This window comes from Cebus imitator, unplaced genomic scaffold (genome assembly GCF_001604975.1).
Source record: "Cebus imitator isolate Cc_AM_T3 unplaced genomic scaffold, Cebus_imitator-1.0 Scaffold134, whole genome shotgun sequence".
NCBI lineage: Eukaryota > Metazoa > Chordata > Mammalia > Primates > Cebidae > Cebus > Cebus imitator.
This window is the reverse complement of record NW_016107449.1, coordinates 4095964-4114470: the sequence shown is the minus strand read 5'-3', so window position 1 is coordinate 4114470 and position 18507 is coordinate 4095964. Positions and strand designations below refer to the sequence as shown.

The 18507-nt window shown below is 39.2% G+C and overlaps 1 protein-coding gene across 9 annotated transcripts in view; it reads left to right on the top strand.

The window, feature by feature from the left end:
- The window catches only part of KIZ (kizuna centrosomal protein), a 110917-nt gene that overhangs the window by 60327 nt on the left and 32083 nt on the right, over positions 1 to 18507 (top strand). For 6 of the 9 annotated variants that reach the window (XM_017541487.2, XM_017541493.2, XM_037743085.1 and 3 more), the window contains 2 exons: positions 7858 to 7951; positions 17565 to 17730. In XM_017541487.2, the coding sequence (XP_017396976.1) occupies positions 7858 to 7951; positions 17565 to 17730 (260 nt within the window). The remainder of the gene's footprint in view (positions 1 to 7857; positions 7952 to 17564; positions 17731 to 18507) is intronic. The other 3 variants (XM_037743087.1, XM_017541491.2, XM_037743084.1) reach the window with 1 other exon arrangement.

Here is an 18507-nt window from a genome sequence, read left to right as displayed (position 1 = left end):
AAGGCCAGGCGCGGTGGCTCAAGCCTGTAATCCCAGCACTTTGGGAGGCCGAGGTGGGTGGATCACAAGGTCAAGAGATCGAGACCATCCTGGTCAACACGGTGAAACCCCGTCTCTACTAAAAATACAAAAAATTAGCCGGGCATGGTGGCGTGTGCCTGTAATCCCAGCTACTCAGGAGGCTGAGGCAGGAGAATTGCCTGAACCCAGGAGGCGGAGGTTGCGGTGAGCCAAGATCGCGCCATTGCACTCCAGCCTGGGTAACAAGAGCGAAACTCCGTCCCCCCAAAAAAAGAAAAAAAAAAAGAATAAAGAAAATTTTACAATAGGATTTGAATGAAAAACTGATAGTCATTTTTCTACATTCAGAAATAGAGGACGTAACCTATACTTTAGCCAGAAGTTTTCAATTTCTTAGCAGTGACAATTTAAGTAAATTTCCTACGAGTTGTGGGGATCTAACTTTGTTATGATTGACAATATAAAATTAGCCTTTTCTGCTGTTAAGATTATCTAGCATACCTATCAGTCAGGTGGAATGTGGAATGAGATTGCCCAGCTGTGGATTTGAACATCAGTAAAGTCAACAAAGGGTTAAAAGTGGCTCCCTCTGATGGATTTAAAATTGCCACATACACACAAACAAGTTTTTCAGACTGCCCCATTTTATATCTTTGTTGAGAGACAGTATAGTTGCTGCATTTTAATGTTCAGATTATATTACAAATATATTGCAGTAAACCATGAAGAACCACCGTAGATTCTAGAAGCTGGCAATCTGTGTTTATATAAGCATCTCCTGCAGCACCTGTTTTATTTTATAGGTTCTGTAATCACAGTGACATTCTGAAAGAAGACCTTGAAGCTCACAGAGCAGCTGTCCTTACTAGCTCCCAGGACTCCTACCTGGGGGTGACAGCAATGAAAAGCAAATCAAGTCTTACTGGCTTGGCATTGCTGTCATGATGGGTTGGCCATTCTTGCTCCTAAATGCACCAAAATCAAAAAGATCATCAAGTTGCAATCCTCTTATTAAAATACATCTGCAGTGTTTACTAGCAGAGAACAGATTACTACTCAGAAGTGGTCAGTAGATGCATGTCTGTGAAAGCCCCTCTGAAGGGACCTTGTTTGGCTGGCCGAGTGAGCGCGTGGCTTTGGGTTTGCTTAGCCTACAAATGGTGCTGTCTTCCTCACCTGTCATGTGCCATTTAGGCTGTTCTATGTTAATGATATAAATAGGATATTTAGAGGATTCGGCTTAAATCTAGTACACATTGGATTCTATGAAAGGGTGGATAGAAACCAGGATAATAGTCTTTAAAGGGACCTCGTCACAAGAAAAATTCACCGGATGGAGTGGCTCCTTTTTAACATTAACTTCTGCGTCTGTACTTGTAATGTTGAAGCTATGGAAAATGCTGGAAATGACTTTCCCGGTCAGTAGCTTTTCAACCTAAGGCAGTAAAGGGCAATGCAAGAAAACCCTCTTTCCATTTTTATCATGCAAAATAAAAACCACAGTCTTAAAATACTCCTTTACAACGTGGTGGAAGAAGCTGGCTTGGGAGGAGTCCTTCTGAGCTCTCTAGGTCATTTGGTGATTATGTGTTAGAAGGCTCTTTAATCTCCTGTTTCTTTTTCACTCCCTTTTATATCTGTTTATACAGTATTTGGCATAAACCACAGTTGTGGTGTAGCATGGGAAGGATATATGCATTTATAATTCTCTGTGCAAACCGAGTTGTTAAACTAAATGATTCATTTTGTGACTCTCTTAACCTAGGCTGCCAAACTGTGATTATAGGTGATAAGCCATGATGTCTGCACCTACTAGACTAACGATTGTTAGAGTTTCTCATCATTCATGATAGAGCATTGATTTCCATTATGAAAGGTTGTGTTTTACATGACTATTGATCTACAGTTACGTGTAAATCAGCCTTCCATAAGAAATGATCTTTCTTTATGACCACCACAAATATTTAAATTAATATCTGGAGTCTTCAAAACTGTTTCTTTACCACAATCATATTTTAGAGCCAGATAAAGAAGTCAAGAATGTTTTCTGCTGTCAGCATTACATTCTGCTACAGTTAGAATTGCCTCATACGTTGTGACTGGAGTTTAATGCACACTGATTGTCATTGGTTCACTCTCCAGCCTTGAAAAAGTGCCAAGTATTTGTGACCTTTGAGAGAACAGCAGTCAGGTCTTTAAATACAGATTCTTTCTAATGGATTTTATTCACCAGGCTCCCCTGCTGCCCTCTTTACCCTAGCTTCCCCTTGTGCCCTTTAGCACCCAGAAGTCCCTGCTGGGAACTCCAAGGCTAAGTGAAATAGACCTGTCTGCTTTGTGATCATCATCTGGCCAGTTTGATCAACCATTGCAGAAACACTGGTTTGGAGAGAATGATTTATTCTTGTTCTTTAATGGTTAATAACTCTGGTATCATAGAATTCTTTTTTCCTTTTTTTTTTTTAAGACAGAATCTTGCTCTATCACTGAGGCTAGAGTGCCGTAGCATGATTTTGGCTCACTGCAACCTCTTACTCCTGAGCTCAAGGGATTCTTGTGCCTCAGCCTCCTGAGTAGCTGGGGATTACAAGTGTGCATGCTAATTTTTTGTATTTTGGATTTTTGTATTAGCACGTCCTGCTAATTTTTTGTATTTTTGGTAGAAGATGGGGTTTCACCATGTTAGCCAATCTGGTCTTGAACTCCTGGCCTCAAGTGATCTGCCTGCCTCTGCCTCCCAAAGTGTTGGGATTACAGGCGTGAGCCATCACACCTGGCCTAGTGTCATAGAATTCTAATCCAGGCGGGGTGGAAAGGCTTTGACTGGTTACAAAGTCCTTAAAGGAGTGTGTGGTATAGCAGCAGCTCACATCTATCCCTTTAAGCTTGATCTGTAAAATGAGACACCACCCGCGGTAGCATACTCGAGAGCAGCAGTCACCAACATTTTTGACACCAGGGACCGGTTTCATGGAAGACAGTTTTTCCACTGACCGGGGTTATGGGGGTGTGGGCAGGGGGATGGTTTCAGGATGATTCAAGTACATTACATTTATTGTGTACTTTATTTCTATTATTATTACATTCTAATGTATAATAAAATAATTATATAATTCACCATAGTGGAGAATGAGTGGGAGCCCTGAGCTTGTGTTCCTGCAACTAGACTGTCCCATTTGGGGGTGATGGGAGCCAGTGACAGATCATTAGGCATTAGATTCTCATAAGGAACATGCAGCCTAGCTCCCTTGCACGCACAGTTCACAGTAGGGTTCGTGCTCCTATAAGAGTCTAATGCTGCCCCTGATCTGACAGGAGGCAGAGCTCAGGAAGAGCTAATGCTCTGTCCTCCTGCCACTCACCTCCTGCTTTGTGGTCCAGTTCCTAGCAGACCACATACCAGTACCAGTACGTGGCCCAGGAGTTGGGACCCCTGCTCTAGAAGATAATGTGAAGATTTCTGAATTTCTGCTCACAAAATGAAGCATCTTGAGAGAAAAAAAGAACAAATCACTCTTGTCATCATTATTGGTTTATGTTATATCAAGGATTAAGACTTTCATATGGGCCAAGTGGCTTATACTTTTAATTCCAGCACTTTGGGAGGCTGAGGCAGGTGGATTGAGCTCAGAAGTTTGAAGCCTGGGCAATATGGAGAAACCATGTCTCTACCAAAAATACAAAAAAATTAGCATGGTGTGGTGGCACACACCTATAGTCTCGGCTACTCAGGAGGCTGAGGCAGGAGGATTGCTTGAGGCCAAGACGTCAAGGCTGCAGTGAGCTGTGATTGTGCCACTGCACTCCAGCCTGGGTGACACAGCAAGACACTGTCTCAAAAAAAAAAAAAAAAGTCTCATATGCGATGTTTACTATTATCATGTAGAGGACCAAGCTATTGTTTTGTGATTGGAAGCCCTTTCAAGTACGTGAAATTAATTATAGACAATTTAAAGTATATTTCTTGATTACATTTTTAAAGAATTACCTGACATCAAACTTTGTTTTTTCTATGTGTCATCAATGTTATAAATTTTCCAATGTAAAGTAGACAAAACAGAAAAATCTCCTTTAAATCCTTGTACCACTTTGCAAATTTTCTGATATGGCATGTTTTTGTAGTGCCATGGGCAAAACTCCATTTAAGGAAGCCATGGCTCTTGCCCTCTTACCTCATCTGTCCTGAAATAAATCTGCAAGTCAGCTTGCTTTTGTGCTTTAGGGATTGTGTTCGTTGTTCAGAAGTCACAAACCCTAGGTGCTGTACCTCCTTCCAGCTCATTTTCCATTTGATCTTGTGCAAGTCAGTTAATCGATTTTGCCCTTCTGTGGGAAAAAGTATAATAATTATAGGAAATCTTAACTAGTTTTTCTTGCTAGGACCCAAAGGGTAGTTGCAATTGAGTGGTGTATTAGTAACCAGAGTCTTTCCTTGGTTTTGCTTCTGCAGAAATTCATGTGCATTAGCCACCAGAGGGATTGTTCTTTGCTAATTTGACTCACTTAGTTATTTAATTAATTTAGTTCATCCTAATTAAACTTGCTTTCAAGCCAAAAGCATAGTTGTCTTACTTATTATAAGAAATATACCTGCGGAACGGGCTAGAATTTGCTGATGACTGGTCAGTGCATTTTCCCTGAAATGCAGGGCAGTCTGTTAAGAAACAGAATATAGATGCAAAGGTCAAGACAAAAGAATTGGGTAGTTTAATGACATCATTACAGTATGGTATTAACCAAGAAAGGCAAGTTGCTGAAAGGTCTTTCCATCAAACTCATCAGAAGCCTTAGAATCATTCTTTGGAAGCTTTTAAATATGTTAAAGGATTCTAGTGACTCATCTCACTTTATGAAAGTGCTGGAAAAAAAATAGGGTTAGGTCAGGTACCAGTTATAACAATTAAGATTTATTAAGGAAGATTCTGAACTATACCGAGACTTACTTTTTTTTCCAGAGATTTTATTATGAAATTTTTCAAACATAAAGAAAAGTAAAAGGAATCATACAGTGAACATTTGTATACATGCCACCCAGATTCTACTGCTGACATTTTATTGCACTCTCATATTTGTTTATCCATCCTTCCATCAATCTCTTCTTTTTATACATTTCTAAGTAAGTTGCAGACACTAGCATACATTTAACTTTTTAGCTTGACATTTTTAAACATTTGAAGTCTCATATACTCATTACTCAGATTCACCCAACTGGCTACATTTCATTAGTCTTGGTTAATCTCTTTCTCTAACCCTTTTTTTCTTGAGTAGTTTAAAACAGACAACATATCATTTCACCCACAAATACTTATACTGCTAACATATAAGGATGTAAAATATTATTGTTTAACATAACAAAATTATTCAGTTTATCTAATACCTAATCCTTGTCAGTTTACCTTGCTTATCTCAAAAAATGTGGTTTTTTTTTTTACATTTGTTTTGTTTGAGTCAGAGTTCAAATAAGGCCCACATATTACAATTGGCTATGTCTCTGAAATCTCTTTTAATTTTGTAACATTCCTTCCCTCTGTTTTTTTATACTATTGATTTGTTGAAGGAATTGGGTCATTTATCCGGGAGAATTTACATTCTTTATTTGGTTGGTATGTTTAACCAGTTCCTCTTTACTCTTTATTACCTGTAAACTGGTGGTTAAATCCAAATATGTGATTAAGTTCCAGGCCAGTTATTTTGGCAAGAAAATGTCATGGGTGGTGCTTGTACTTGAAACTGGGCAGCTCATGATACTTGGTCACCCCATGGTTAGTGATACTGAGACCGATCTGTAGGTTCAAATGTTGGAAGGTTGATGACGTCAGTACAGAAGTTTACTATTATATAATTTTTATAAAATTATGACTATTTCCTAGACAAATTCATTAATTTGGACTTACAAAATGGTGACTTTTCTAATTTGATTATTTCTTCTGCATTTATTGGAAGAACTTTACCTTATAAACTACTTGGTGACTCTGAAATGCATTTATTTGACCACAAAAGTGGGAGAAATGCTTAATTCTATTTCTTTACCAATTTGCAGAATAATGAATTGTTGCCCTACCAGCCTCCAAAGGTTTTAAAGCTTATTTTTATTTTGTCTTTATTGTGGTTTAAAAAAATGTAAAATTAACCATCTTAACCATTTTGAACTGTACAGTTCAGTAGTGTTAAATATCTTTACTTTGCTGTACAGCAGATCTCCAGAATGTTTTCATCTTATAAAGTGGACAATCTGGCCGGGCGCGGTGGCTCAAGCCTGTAATCCCAGCACTTTGGGAGGCCGAGGCGGGTGGATCACGAGGTCAAGAGATCGAGACCATCCTGGTCAACATGGTGAAACCCCGTCTCTACTAAAAATACAAAAAATCAGCTGGGCATGGTGGCGCGTGCCTGTAATCCCAGCTACTCAGGAGGCTGAGGCAGGAGAATTGCCTGAACCCAGGAGGCGGAGGTTGCGGTGAGCCGAGATCGTGCCATTGCACTCCAGCCTGGGTAACAAGAGCGAAACTCTGTCTCAAAAAAAATAAAAATAAAAATAAAAAATAAATAAAGTGGACAATCTGTACCCATTAAACAACTCCCCATTTTTCCTTCCCCCAGGCCCTAGCACCCACTATTCAACTTCTGTCTTTATGAATTTGACTATTCTAGGTACTTCATGTAAGTGGGATCATACAGTATTTGTCCTTTTCTGACTGATTTATTTCACGTAGCATAATGTCCTTGAGATTCAGCTATGTTGTAGTATGTGACAGGATTCCCTTCCTTTTAAGGCTGAATCAAAAGATTTTTATTTTTATTTTTTTAAATTTTGTTTATGTATTTTTAGATGAACTCATGGATTTTTATGTATTCCCTATATTTCAGTCCATTACAGTTATTGCTGTTTAAATTGTCCCACCTTTGACAGTGGGAGCTTCCTCAAGATACCCCCTCCCCATCTTCAGTTCTTTTGACACAGCTTGGAGAGCTTCCTTACTTTCTGATACAACAAGAAGTTTCAGATTCATCTTGTGCATTTCTTGCCCCAGCCCTGAGTAGGGCATTTCTTTAAAGAACTCTGGTTCCTTTTAGTATATAAATACCCCAACCTGGGCAGCAACATAGGCTTACTTTTTAACTCTTTCCTAATATCTTAATTTTTAAAATATTGTAAGTAGACCATGGTAAGAGTGTAACAACAACTGCTGTTGAGATGAAGATGTGATCTGTTTCTCTTAACTACATGTCGGAGACTGATCATCTCTGCAGTGATTCAAAACCGCTGTTGTACTTTAGAATCACCCTGTGAGCCTTAAAAACCCCACGGACCAGGCTGGGCGTGATGGCTCACACCTATAATCTCAGCACTTTGGGAGGCCGAGGCAGGTAGATTGCTTGAGTCCAGGAGTTTAAGACAAGCCTGGGCAATATGGTGAACGCCTGCCTCTACTAAAAATGTAAAAATTAGTCAGTCTCATAACCCAGTCTCTAAATAAATAGATGAAAATTTAAAAATAAAATTTTTTTAAAAAAATCCCACTGGCAGGCCACACCCCAGACCAATTTTACTGGACTCTGTAGGGGTGGCGCCAGGCACCCAGATTGTGCAAAGCTCCTCAGGTTGTTCTGTGTGCAGCAAAAGTTGAGAATACTCATTTAGCAATGAAATAATAACCAAAATTTTTAAAAGTTTTAAAAAAAAACGATACTTATACTCAAAACTCCCTTAGTCCAGAATATGTTGAGTTCCAGACTTTTCTGGATAAACTTTCTTCTACTAACATAATTGAGGCCTTTAAAAATGTGGGAATCGTATAACAAATCTATAGTGAGTGTCCTGTTTCTATTTTATAGACCTGGACAAGCACCAGACTTAAGCAGACCGAGAGCACAGGTGGGTCAGCATGTTGCCACCTTGAAAGAACATGATAATTCTCTCAAAGAAGAGGTAAGTAGCTAAACTATCTGAAGTTTTCCCAATCGCAGATGTGGACCAGAGGGAAAGGTTAGTAATTTTTACTTAAAAAAAAAATACGTCTCCAGATGTGCAAGTTACTAATTTGAGGAAATGTTATATTTGGAAAAAAAAAAAAAAAAAGAAAAGTAGTGAGTGAGGTTTTGTGGTTGGTGGGTTTTTGACTTTCTGATCTCAGGCCTTCTGCATAATGTTTTATGTAGGAATTCATTTTCCAAGAAATATCAAGGCATCTTATAACACTCTGGTTTTCCGTGTCCACTCCATACTTTAGAAATACTGTGTAGTCATTCACGTCAATTCAGCAAATATGTATTGATCCATTACTGTACACAGATATCAACCCAGATCCATTAGAGGGAAAGAGACAAATAAAATGTGGCCCCTCCTGGGGTCTGACATCATGGGATGCATGTAACAAGAAAATGGCAAAAATACGGGCTTTCAGGAAAAAGAGCCAAGATAAGACTCCTAGAGAACGCTTAAATGACAGGTTTTTGATGGTATGAGTTGCATGGGGGCAGAAGCGACAAGAAAGGGTTGCCATGAGCCAAAGAACACACTGGGGAACCCAACACATATTCAGGCAACAGAGCCATCCTGAGGCCAAAGTGTGGGCTCAAGTCTGGGGAGCACAAGAGGTAGTTTCCTGCCATGCTCTGCAGCATCCAGTGCCAGGCCAGGGAGACTGTGTTTAGTTTCGTAGCTTTTGAAAAGCCACTGGAGCTTTTTGAACAGCACTGTAATAGGATTTCTGCAGTGCCTTCATGTTTGGTTTGGGACTGAGACATTGAAGGAGAGAGCCCTGCAGTGGTTCAGGGAAGAGGAAGGAGGGTCCTGATTTGGGAGCTGGTGCCAAGAGAGAGTTTGAGGATGAACAGAAAGTGGAAATGGATGGAGCAAGTTCACAAGCAAATTGTGAAGGGAGGAACCGGAAGCCCAAGTTTAGAGCCTGTCCTTTGGCATATTCTGTCCTCATTCCCTAGAAAAGCCACACCCAGGGAAACAGCCGTTCTTCTCCTAGGTTGAACGTCTTGGGAATGTGTCTTGCTTCAAAGCATGTTTTTTCATCCTTATACATAATATAGAATTTTCTGGCTTTGATTCTTTTTAAGGTGTTTTGAAAACTATTATTACCATGCTCGTAGTTCAAGGATTATATGTCTGCACCTTCTGGAGACAAGTGTTGCTGCATCTGTCTTAAAGTCACATGCCCACGAAGCTATGCCATCTAAGCATCTAGCGTTGCCCCTCCAGACTTCCAGAGCACCTTTAGTCCGACTCAGACACCTCTTTCCTTGCCTCTCCAATTAAGAGAGTAGCAGGACTTTTGTGTTTTAGCATTTCAAACATACATATATTCAGTGATAGGACAGACCCACTAATCCCATGCCCACAACCCAATTCACATGTGTTGTTACCTTTGCACCATATTTGTTTCAGACCCCCTTCTCCTCATCGTCCACCTTTCCCTCATCTTCGAACCCCATTCCCTTCCTCCTCCTTGTGTCCTCCCCCAACTTCACCCACCTCCTCTCTCTTCTGCTCTTTCTCTCTTCTCCTCAAACTTCCTTCCCCTTCCCCTTTGCTTTAGGGGGAAGAAATAAATTATTAAAAAGATAGATACAGCCCCCTGTATGCCTCTTATAGATTTCATGCCCCTTTTCAAAGATAACCTAGATCAATTCCTTCTGTTGATGAATGTAGATCTTTTTTGTTGTTGTTTGTTTTTTCAAGACAGAGTTTTGCTCTGTTGCCCAGTCTGGAGTGCAGTGATGATCTTGGCTCACTGCAATCTCCGCCTCCTGGGTCCAAGCGATTTTCCTGCCTTAGCCATCCAAGTAGCTGGGACTACAGGCACATGCCATCATGCCTGGCTGGTTTTTTTTTTAATTTTCAGTAGAGACAGGGCTTCACCATGTTGGCCAGGCTGGTCTCAAACCCCTGACGTCAGGTGATCTGCCTCCCTTGGCCTCCCAAAGTGCTGGGATTACAGGTGTGAGCCACCATGCCCAGCCGATGAACGTAGATCTTAAGAAAGATATTGTTTTGGTTTTATTGTTCCTTTGATTTAGCACTGTCTTATAACACCATTATTTTTTATACTTGTTCACTGCAAGTATATCACATCTCAGGCATTTTAAGGGTAAAATAAGTGTTGATTGGCTGTCTTTTGCTATCTAATCTTTTTTTAATTTTATTTATTTATTTATTTATTTATTTTTTTTTTTTTGAGACGGAGTTTCACTCACGTTACCCAGGCTGGAGTGCAATGGCACGATCTCGGCTCACCGCAACCTCCGCCTCCTGGGTTCAGTCAATTCTCCTGCCTCAGCCTCCTGAGTAGCTGGGATTACAGGCACGCATCACCATGCCCAGCTAATTTTTTGTATTTTCAGTAGAGACGGGGTTTCACCATGTTGACCAGGATGGTCTCGATCTCTTGACCTCGTGATCCACCCGCCTCGGCCTCCCAAAGTGCTGGGATTACAGGCTTGAGCCACTGCGCCCGGCCTAATCTTTTTTTTTTTAATGGTATTGTTTATATTAGAAAACATGGTCCAAGTCCCAATCAATCAATCTACTCATAATTTTTCCAGTAATGAGAGGGGGTGCTGTCCAACTAATAACTAATGAATCAAATTATATTCTGCCTTCATAACAGATCTTTGTTTGTTTTTAAATCACTTTAGTGACAATCATAAAAATTACCAATACATTAATGACAAAATCTAGCCTTAAAAATGGAAGTAAACTGGTAATTTTTCATACAGTTAGGTTGTGGTTGAAGAAATGCACAACCCCAAAGAACAATATTAACAAAACGATGCAAGCAGGGCAAGCTTGTGAACTTAAGGACAAAATGCTTTTGTAAGTCCTAGAACTGTTTTGGTTTACATGTCATCCTTTTTCAATTAGTAAAATAAAGTGTCTTTGAGTGTTTCTGTGTATTGAAACCATGTACACATTTAGTAAATACTAGAGTTAAATCTCTCTCTTTAGATAAAATCTTAAAAGTAAGTGATTTTCAAAGTTTAAAAAAGCTCTACTAGAAACTACTTGGTTAAGAGTCTGATGAAGCTCAGAAATATTTACTTTGATCTCTTGGGTAAATGGCTAATTAAAAAGCCGCATGTAAATGATGTTTACCTGTGGGTCCCTGTGCTGTCAGCGAGTCAATCCCTTCTCTTGAGTAAATACATCATCAAAGCCGCAGAAACTCAGATTATGTCCCCTGGAGACCAGATAAGGTCCGCAGTGCCCGCATAACCTATTAGGCAATTACATAATTGAGCTGCATGCTTTTAAATCAGAAAAATTTGTAATTACTTTTTGTAGAGAAAAAATGAGTTGGGTGCTTCATTAAAATACAAAGTGCTTAATGTTACTATTCTCCCAATGGTATCTGTTTCTACCCTGGAGAACTTTGTCACAGCAGAGCAACTTGCTGGTGACACTCATAGAGTAGATCGGGTCCTGCCCTCACCATACACACAGACCAGTTTTATTCACCGGGAAGATGCTTTCCCCAAATGCTGGACTGTTTTCTTGTTCTTATCTCCTGCATACTCATTTGCTGGGTCATATAAATATCTTCCCAATTTAAAAAAATTGCTGCGCAGATAAAATCCCTTCATTCCCTTTAACTTAGAACTTAAGTGATGATGCTTGCAATTCTCTTTAAAGACCAAGAAATTACTTCCAGTGTCCAAAAGGAATATTCTTGAACCTTGAGGAAGAGTCAGTTAAATCTGCATATTAGGGGAAAATATCATCTGCTGTCCACATCCATGATTTTTAATTATTTTACTTTTCTGTGTCTGTGTTAGTAACACTGGTTTGCATATAGAAGGGAATTTCGTTTTATCAGGTGCGTTTGCATTCATTTTCTCTTTGTATTGGTACCACGAATAGCAGAAATTGGATTTCTTTAGAGCTAGCATATGTTTTCTTTTAAAAACAAGCATTAAAAAAATCTTGAAATAGTAAGATAAACAAAAAGAAGAAAATTGGTCATGATCCTACTATTCTGCTATTTATATATAACCCTGTTAACATCATGATGTACGGTTTCTAATATTTAATATATTTATTTGGGAGGCCAAGATGGGCGGATCACCTGAGGTCAGGCGTCGAGACCAGCCTGGGCAACATGGCAGAACTCTGTCTCTACTAAAAATAGAAAAATTAGCCAGGTATGATGGCACACACCTGTAATCCCAACTATTTGGGAGGCTGAGGCACAAGAATTGCTTGAACCTGGGAGGCAGAGGTTGCAGTGAGCCGAGATTGCGCCACTGTACTCTAGCCTAGGTGACAGAGTGAAGCTCCGTCTCAAGGAAACAAAAAAAAATTCAGCATGTTGAAAAACATAGGTTGCATTATTTGTACACATCACCTTGTTTTTTTATCCCCATATGCTGCAAGGTGAACTCTTTCAAACCATTACATGTTCTATTTACATCATTTCAAATGGCTTTCTGGAGGTCCCCTGTCTACTGTCACTTCAGTTATTTACCTGTTGTTCAACATTTGTTTCTAATTTTTCCTCTAGTAAAAAAGTTTCAAAGAGTATCTGTGCAATTCAGATTTTACAAATATCTATAATATTTCCTAAGAATGAATTCCTAGATGTAGAATTACTAGGTCAAAAGGTGGATATATCTTTCAGGGTTTTGCTATGCATGGCCAGCTCTCACTCTAGAAGGGTCATCAGAGTTACCAGTAATGGATGAAAATATCATTTCTCTGAGTTCTTTATGAAATTAGATACTATCAGCTTTTTTTTTAGGTTCACCAATTTGAGAGATGAAAATGACATCCAATGTTTTTTTTTTGTTCATTTGACCTTTTTGTTACAATTGAGGTCAAACTTTTTCTCTACCTATTTATTAGCTATTTGTATTTCATTTTTCATAATCGTCAGCTCATGTTCTTTGCTCATTTTTCTATTAGGTTAGTAATATGTTTTCTTATTGACTTGCAAAAACTTTTAAAATATAAATTTGGACATTTTGTTGCAATATTTTTAGCAGTTTAATTTTTTCATGTATTTTTCTTAATGGTGTTTTGGACACAATGTCATTTCTATTAGTATCTTCATCTGTCTGTTTATATATTTGAATATCACAACCATTAAATTTTTGGATATAATTTAAGAGTCAGCCTAGATGATTCTTGGGGTTCTAGACATAGCAAGATTAATACTTAAACTGAATATGGAGGAAAATTCTAGTAGAACTGAGCTAATAATTAAAGGAATAGCACTGTAGGTGTAATTCATTGAACATTTTATCTGCCGTAATGTCTGAAATATGAAGGTATCAACATCAGTCATTCCACAAGTAGTGTGTGCCCTGACATTTAATTTCCAAGCCCTTTCTCCTGACTCCTGGGAAGGCTGAAAAGTGAGAGGGTGGTTTGTTGGTATTGACTTAGGCTTCAGACTGCTGAGAACAATGAAACAATCTCTAGTTATCTCTTTTGGGCTCCAAATGTACATGATTCAAAGAGAGCCTTTATTAGTAACAGGTAAGTTGAAGCCCATGCATTGTTTATTCATAAGCACTATCAGAAAGCCTGCGGTAAAATTGTTGTCTGATGATATTTTTTCAGAGAATTAGCGCCAATTTGCAGAACCCATTCAGTCCCAGCATGAAATGTAATAAAACAACCTGTTAACTCTTCTCTGAGCTTCTCTGTGGGTTAGTGTCATCAGTCACAGATTGCAAGCTCCTTCATATTGGAGGTTTTCTTAGAAATATGCTTTTCCGGCTGGGCGCGGTGGCTCAAGCCTGTAATCCCAGCACTGTGGGAGGCCGAGGCGGATGGATCACGAGGTCAAGAGATCGAGACCATCCTGGTCAACATGGTGAAACCCCGTCTCTACTAATAATACAAAAAATTAGCTGGGCATGGTGGCGCGTGCCTGTATCCCGGCTACTCGGGAAGCTGAGGCAGGAGAATTGCCTGAACCCGGGAGGCGGAGGTTGCGATGAGCCGAGATCACGCCATTGCACTCCAGCCTGGGTAACAAGAGCGAAACTCCGTCTCAAAAAAAAAAAAAAAAAAAAAGAAATATGCTTTTCTGCAGTATGGTTTCCACTGAATGCCTATCGCTTTCACACCAGTGTGAAATCAAAAAATTGTAACTTGAACCACTGGAAGTCTGGGACTATCTGTATTTTATCCCATTTATGTTTACTACTCAGTACTTATCTCCAGGATTTCTGTTATTTTTCTTGATAGAAATGTTTATAAAAGAACATATGTTTTAAGATAATTCTATAGGTAATTCATCAAAGATGATAAGCAGGGACAAAGACAAAAAGTAGCCTTTTTTTTTTTTACATGTCTCTATTATTAAACACAATTACAGGCATACGCATTTTTAGACTGCATTCTAGCCTGGGAAATAAAGCAACACCCATGTTCTCTCTCCCTCTTCCTCTTTCTTCCTCTTCTTTATTCTTTTTATTTTTTTTAATTTTTTTTCTTTTATTCTTTCTCCTTCCTTCCTTCCTTCCTTCCTTCCTTCCTTCCTTCCTTCCTTTCCTTCTTTCTTTCTTTCTCTTTCTTTCTTTCTTTCTTTTCTTTCTTTTCTTTCTTTCTTTCTTTCTTTCTTCTTTCTTTCTTCTAAAAAAAAAAACAAATACCTACCCAATGTAGAAAGAGTAAACATCATGTGCTAGCTGGGCCAGCAGTGAACAATATTTTTATCACTTAGTGATGTAAACACAGCTTGCTAATCTACATTAAAAATGATATGATTCTATTGTGATACTTCTATAAAAAAAAAAGAAATATGCTTTTCTGGAACATCTGCAAACAGTACATCTTGGGAATGTGTTACAGATGTTTTCCTGACTGCAGAAGTTGTTTTTGCCAGGCGCAGTGGCTCACACCTATAATCCCAGCACTTTGGGAGGTCAGGGAGCACAGATCACCTGAAGACAGGAGTTTGAGACCAGCCTGGCCAACATGGTGAAACCCCGTGTCTACTACAAATACAAAAATTAGCCTGGTGTGGTGGCACACGCCTGTAATCCCAGCTACTTGGGAGGCTGAGGCACAAGAATCACTTGAACCTGGGAGGTAGAGGTTGCAGTGAGCTGAGATCACACCACTGCATTCCAGCCTGGGCGAGAGAATGAGAGTCCATCTCAAAAAGAAGTTGTTTTCGACTAAAAATCTATGACCTATTCTTGTCTATCCTTGTCTGAGGCTACTTTTGTCTTTGTCCCTGCTTATCATCTTTGATGAATTATCTATAGAATTATCTTAAAAGATATGTTCTTTTATAAACATTTCTATCAAAAAAGTAACAGAAATCCTGGAGATAAGTACTGAGTAGTAAACATAAATGGGATAAAATACAGATAGTCCCAGACTTCCAGTGGTTCAAGTTACAATTTTTTGATTTCACACTGGTGTGAAAGTGATAGGCATTCAGTGGAAACCATACTGCAAATACCCATACGGCAATTATATCTTTCATTTTTAGTATAGTATCCAACAAATTACATGTGAAAATCAACATTTTATAATAAAATAGGCTTTGTCTTACCCATCCGTAGGCTAATTAATGTAAGTGTTCTGAGCAGTTTAAGGTAGACAAAACTAAACTATGATGTTCAGAAGGTTAGGTGTGTTAAATACATTTCCAGCTTACAGTTTTTTCAACTTGTGGTGGGTGTATTGGATGTAACTCCTTCATAAAGTCAAGGAGCATCTGTATACAAAGTAAATTAAACTAGCAATACAGCGTGCTCACCACATCACTTACCTCACCATGGAAAAGAGGGCTCAGTGTAGAACAGTTAGCAATGGTGGTATTCTTATCAAGCATACAAGGACTCATTGGAAAGGTGTTCATGGTAGATTCCAGAAGCAGGTACAGTGCAGTGGTCCTTGTAGGCAATTGGGGGGGGGGGCATTGATTGTAACCAGCGTTGGCCTGGGCTTCAAAGGCAGGACCCTATGCCTTCCCCTTAGTCTGCAGAAATGGGGATACTGAGCAGGTCATCCCAACAGAGTTATCACAGTGGAGTGAAATTCAGGGAGTAGTTTCTAGAAACAGAGGAAAAGCCCCTGGTCACTAGAACTGTACCACAGAAAGGTCCTGGCTGCAAGGCTAACTTGACACCAAGTTCTTTGGCCAAGGGGACTAGAACTCCTTAAATTCCCCTAATCAGCTGTTCCAGCCCCTAGGGCAGGCCATGGGCCTAGGAGGTCAGCCAGTCCTAGGGAGAGCAGAAGGCAAGAACTCTGCAGGGATGTCAGGACTAAAGGCAGTTGCCTTGAAGTGTCTGAAACACCAAACATGCAAGGCCAGACCATCCATGCTCTGCTTTAGTGATTCTCCCTGTCAGCGTGTCTTCATCTTCTTTCATGTTAACAAGGAAGGTTATTTTTCCCACCTTGTTCACTGGGTAGTTGTGTTGTTACCCCTTCACTCTTGGACTAAAGATGACCTGTGAACATTTGTCCAGTTCTGCTCTTCATGTTAATTTTAAACTCTCATGTGCATTTCCCACAGTTGGGTTGGGCACTACCTAGTATTTACTGTCATTATCAGATAGCAGTTGGTCACCACCACCACTGAGGTTTCCCCTCCAGCTACCTAAGGAAATCGCCACTTGTCAATAGGAAATGAAAGAAATGTACACTCTGGCAGCAGGATAATGTGATCAGTGGTTATCTACTAAAAGTTTAACTCTTGTTACGAGCATATTTTTATTTCTTGGGGGAAAGTACTGACCTGAAAATCAAGAGACATGGCTACTACAAACCCAGGTCCTGTGAATTGCCCCTTTTTCTCCACCTCTAAAGTTGGCTCTGATAAAAACCTGTGTCCTCATCCTTGCTCAGGACACATGATGTATATAAGTAAGACAATGCCTTTGAAAAAAGATAAGCAATGTGGTGGGTGAGTTCCCCCAGATCCCCAGCCAACTTAGAGGCAAAGTGCAGACCATGTTAGTACTTGATTGAAGATTGGGATTTAGAATAAGGCAGTTATCTTTTTGCCCAATGCATCCTCTTCAGTTACAAATTTTTCTGCAATCTTCTTGTTTAGGGGAAGTGTATGGGTCATTTTTAGGAGGATATGGGTATTACAAGGTCACATCTTTCCAGATCTCTTTCCCGGTTCAGAGTAGTTCTGTCTGACATGCCTAGAAAATAGGATTCGTGTAATGACAGAATAAATTTTTCCTTCAGAAAGGAGGTCTGAGGCTCTGCCATTTGTATGTATCAAAGGGAGGATAAACCTGCCCAGATTAACAGAGGTAGTCACATTTCATATACATACTTCACAAGCAGAAAAACATTTCTGCATTATATAAGATTCAGCCCTCAAAAAGTGTATTCTTGTGAGGGTAACTTGCAAAGAATTAGATTATAGTAGAAAATAACCAGGTGTTGTTTATCTTGACATCTTAATTTTATTTAAATGTAGGAAACAAATTAAATCCTAAGTAAAGCTTAACTTAAAATTATATTTGAAGGCTATGTCTTTGAGAACAAGGGAAATGTGGCTACAGTTTTTTATTTCTTTGTGCTTTTTTTTTTTTAAATACTGTAGGCAACAGCATTATTGAGAAAAGCCCTTACAGAAGAGTGTGGCCATAGGTCAACTATTCACAGTAGTGAATCATCTTGCAGCTTGTCATCTATTCTGAATAGCAATAGTGGAGTAAAGGAACCCAAACCTGCTGTATGGCTCAACAGTGTTCCTACAAGGGAACAAGGTAACTATTGTTAAAGTGTGTGTCCACAGCAAAAAGGCATTCAGGATCATCATCTTTCTCAAGGTATACCTATAGACTATCACTGACTAGAGAATACCTCTGATTTTAATATGCATAATATGTTATTTGTTTTATACCACCTTCCAATAAATACGTATGTTCTCCTTTAGTCTAACAAGAATGGGAAATCTAACTGTAACTCTGTAGGTCTGGTGAATTTCTAATAAAATAAGTATGAAGAAATTAGGAAATCTTAACAAAACTAATCACTTGGCAGTAGATAATTTTTTTCCCACAAAGATGAAGATGATTCCATAAAATACTGTGAAGTTTTAGATATCACTTAGTAGAATTTACTCATAATTGTAAACATACCTTTTAGTTATAATAGAACCTTTTCAGTGTCCGAACAGTTGATTAAGAATCAATGAATTTATGCCCCCAAAATTTAATAACCAATTTTGAGTACCCAGAAACTGTGATTATTTTAGCATTACTGCTAAGACATGCCATTTAACTGCTTTAATGGTTTTCCAAGACAGCTATGAATTCCTCAGGAATTGCTCGAGTTGATGTACAAGTGCAGGATGTGAGACTCACTTATTTTTATGTCTCACCCAAATTTGATAGATGTCAGGGCAAATTATTTTGCATGAAAGCAACATAGAGGCCGGGCGCGGTGGCTCAAGCCTGTAATCCCAGCACTTTGGGAGGCCGAGGCGGGTGGATCACGAGGTCAAGAGATCGAGACCATCCTGGTCAACATGGTGAAACCCC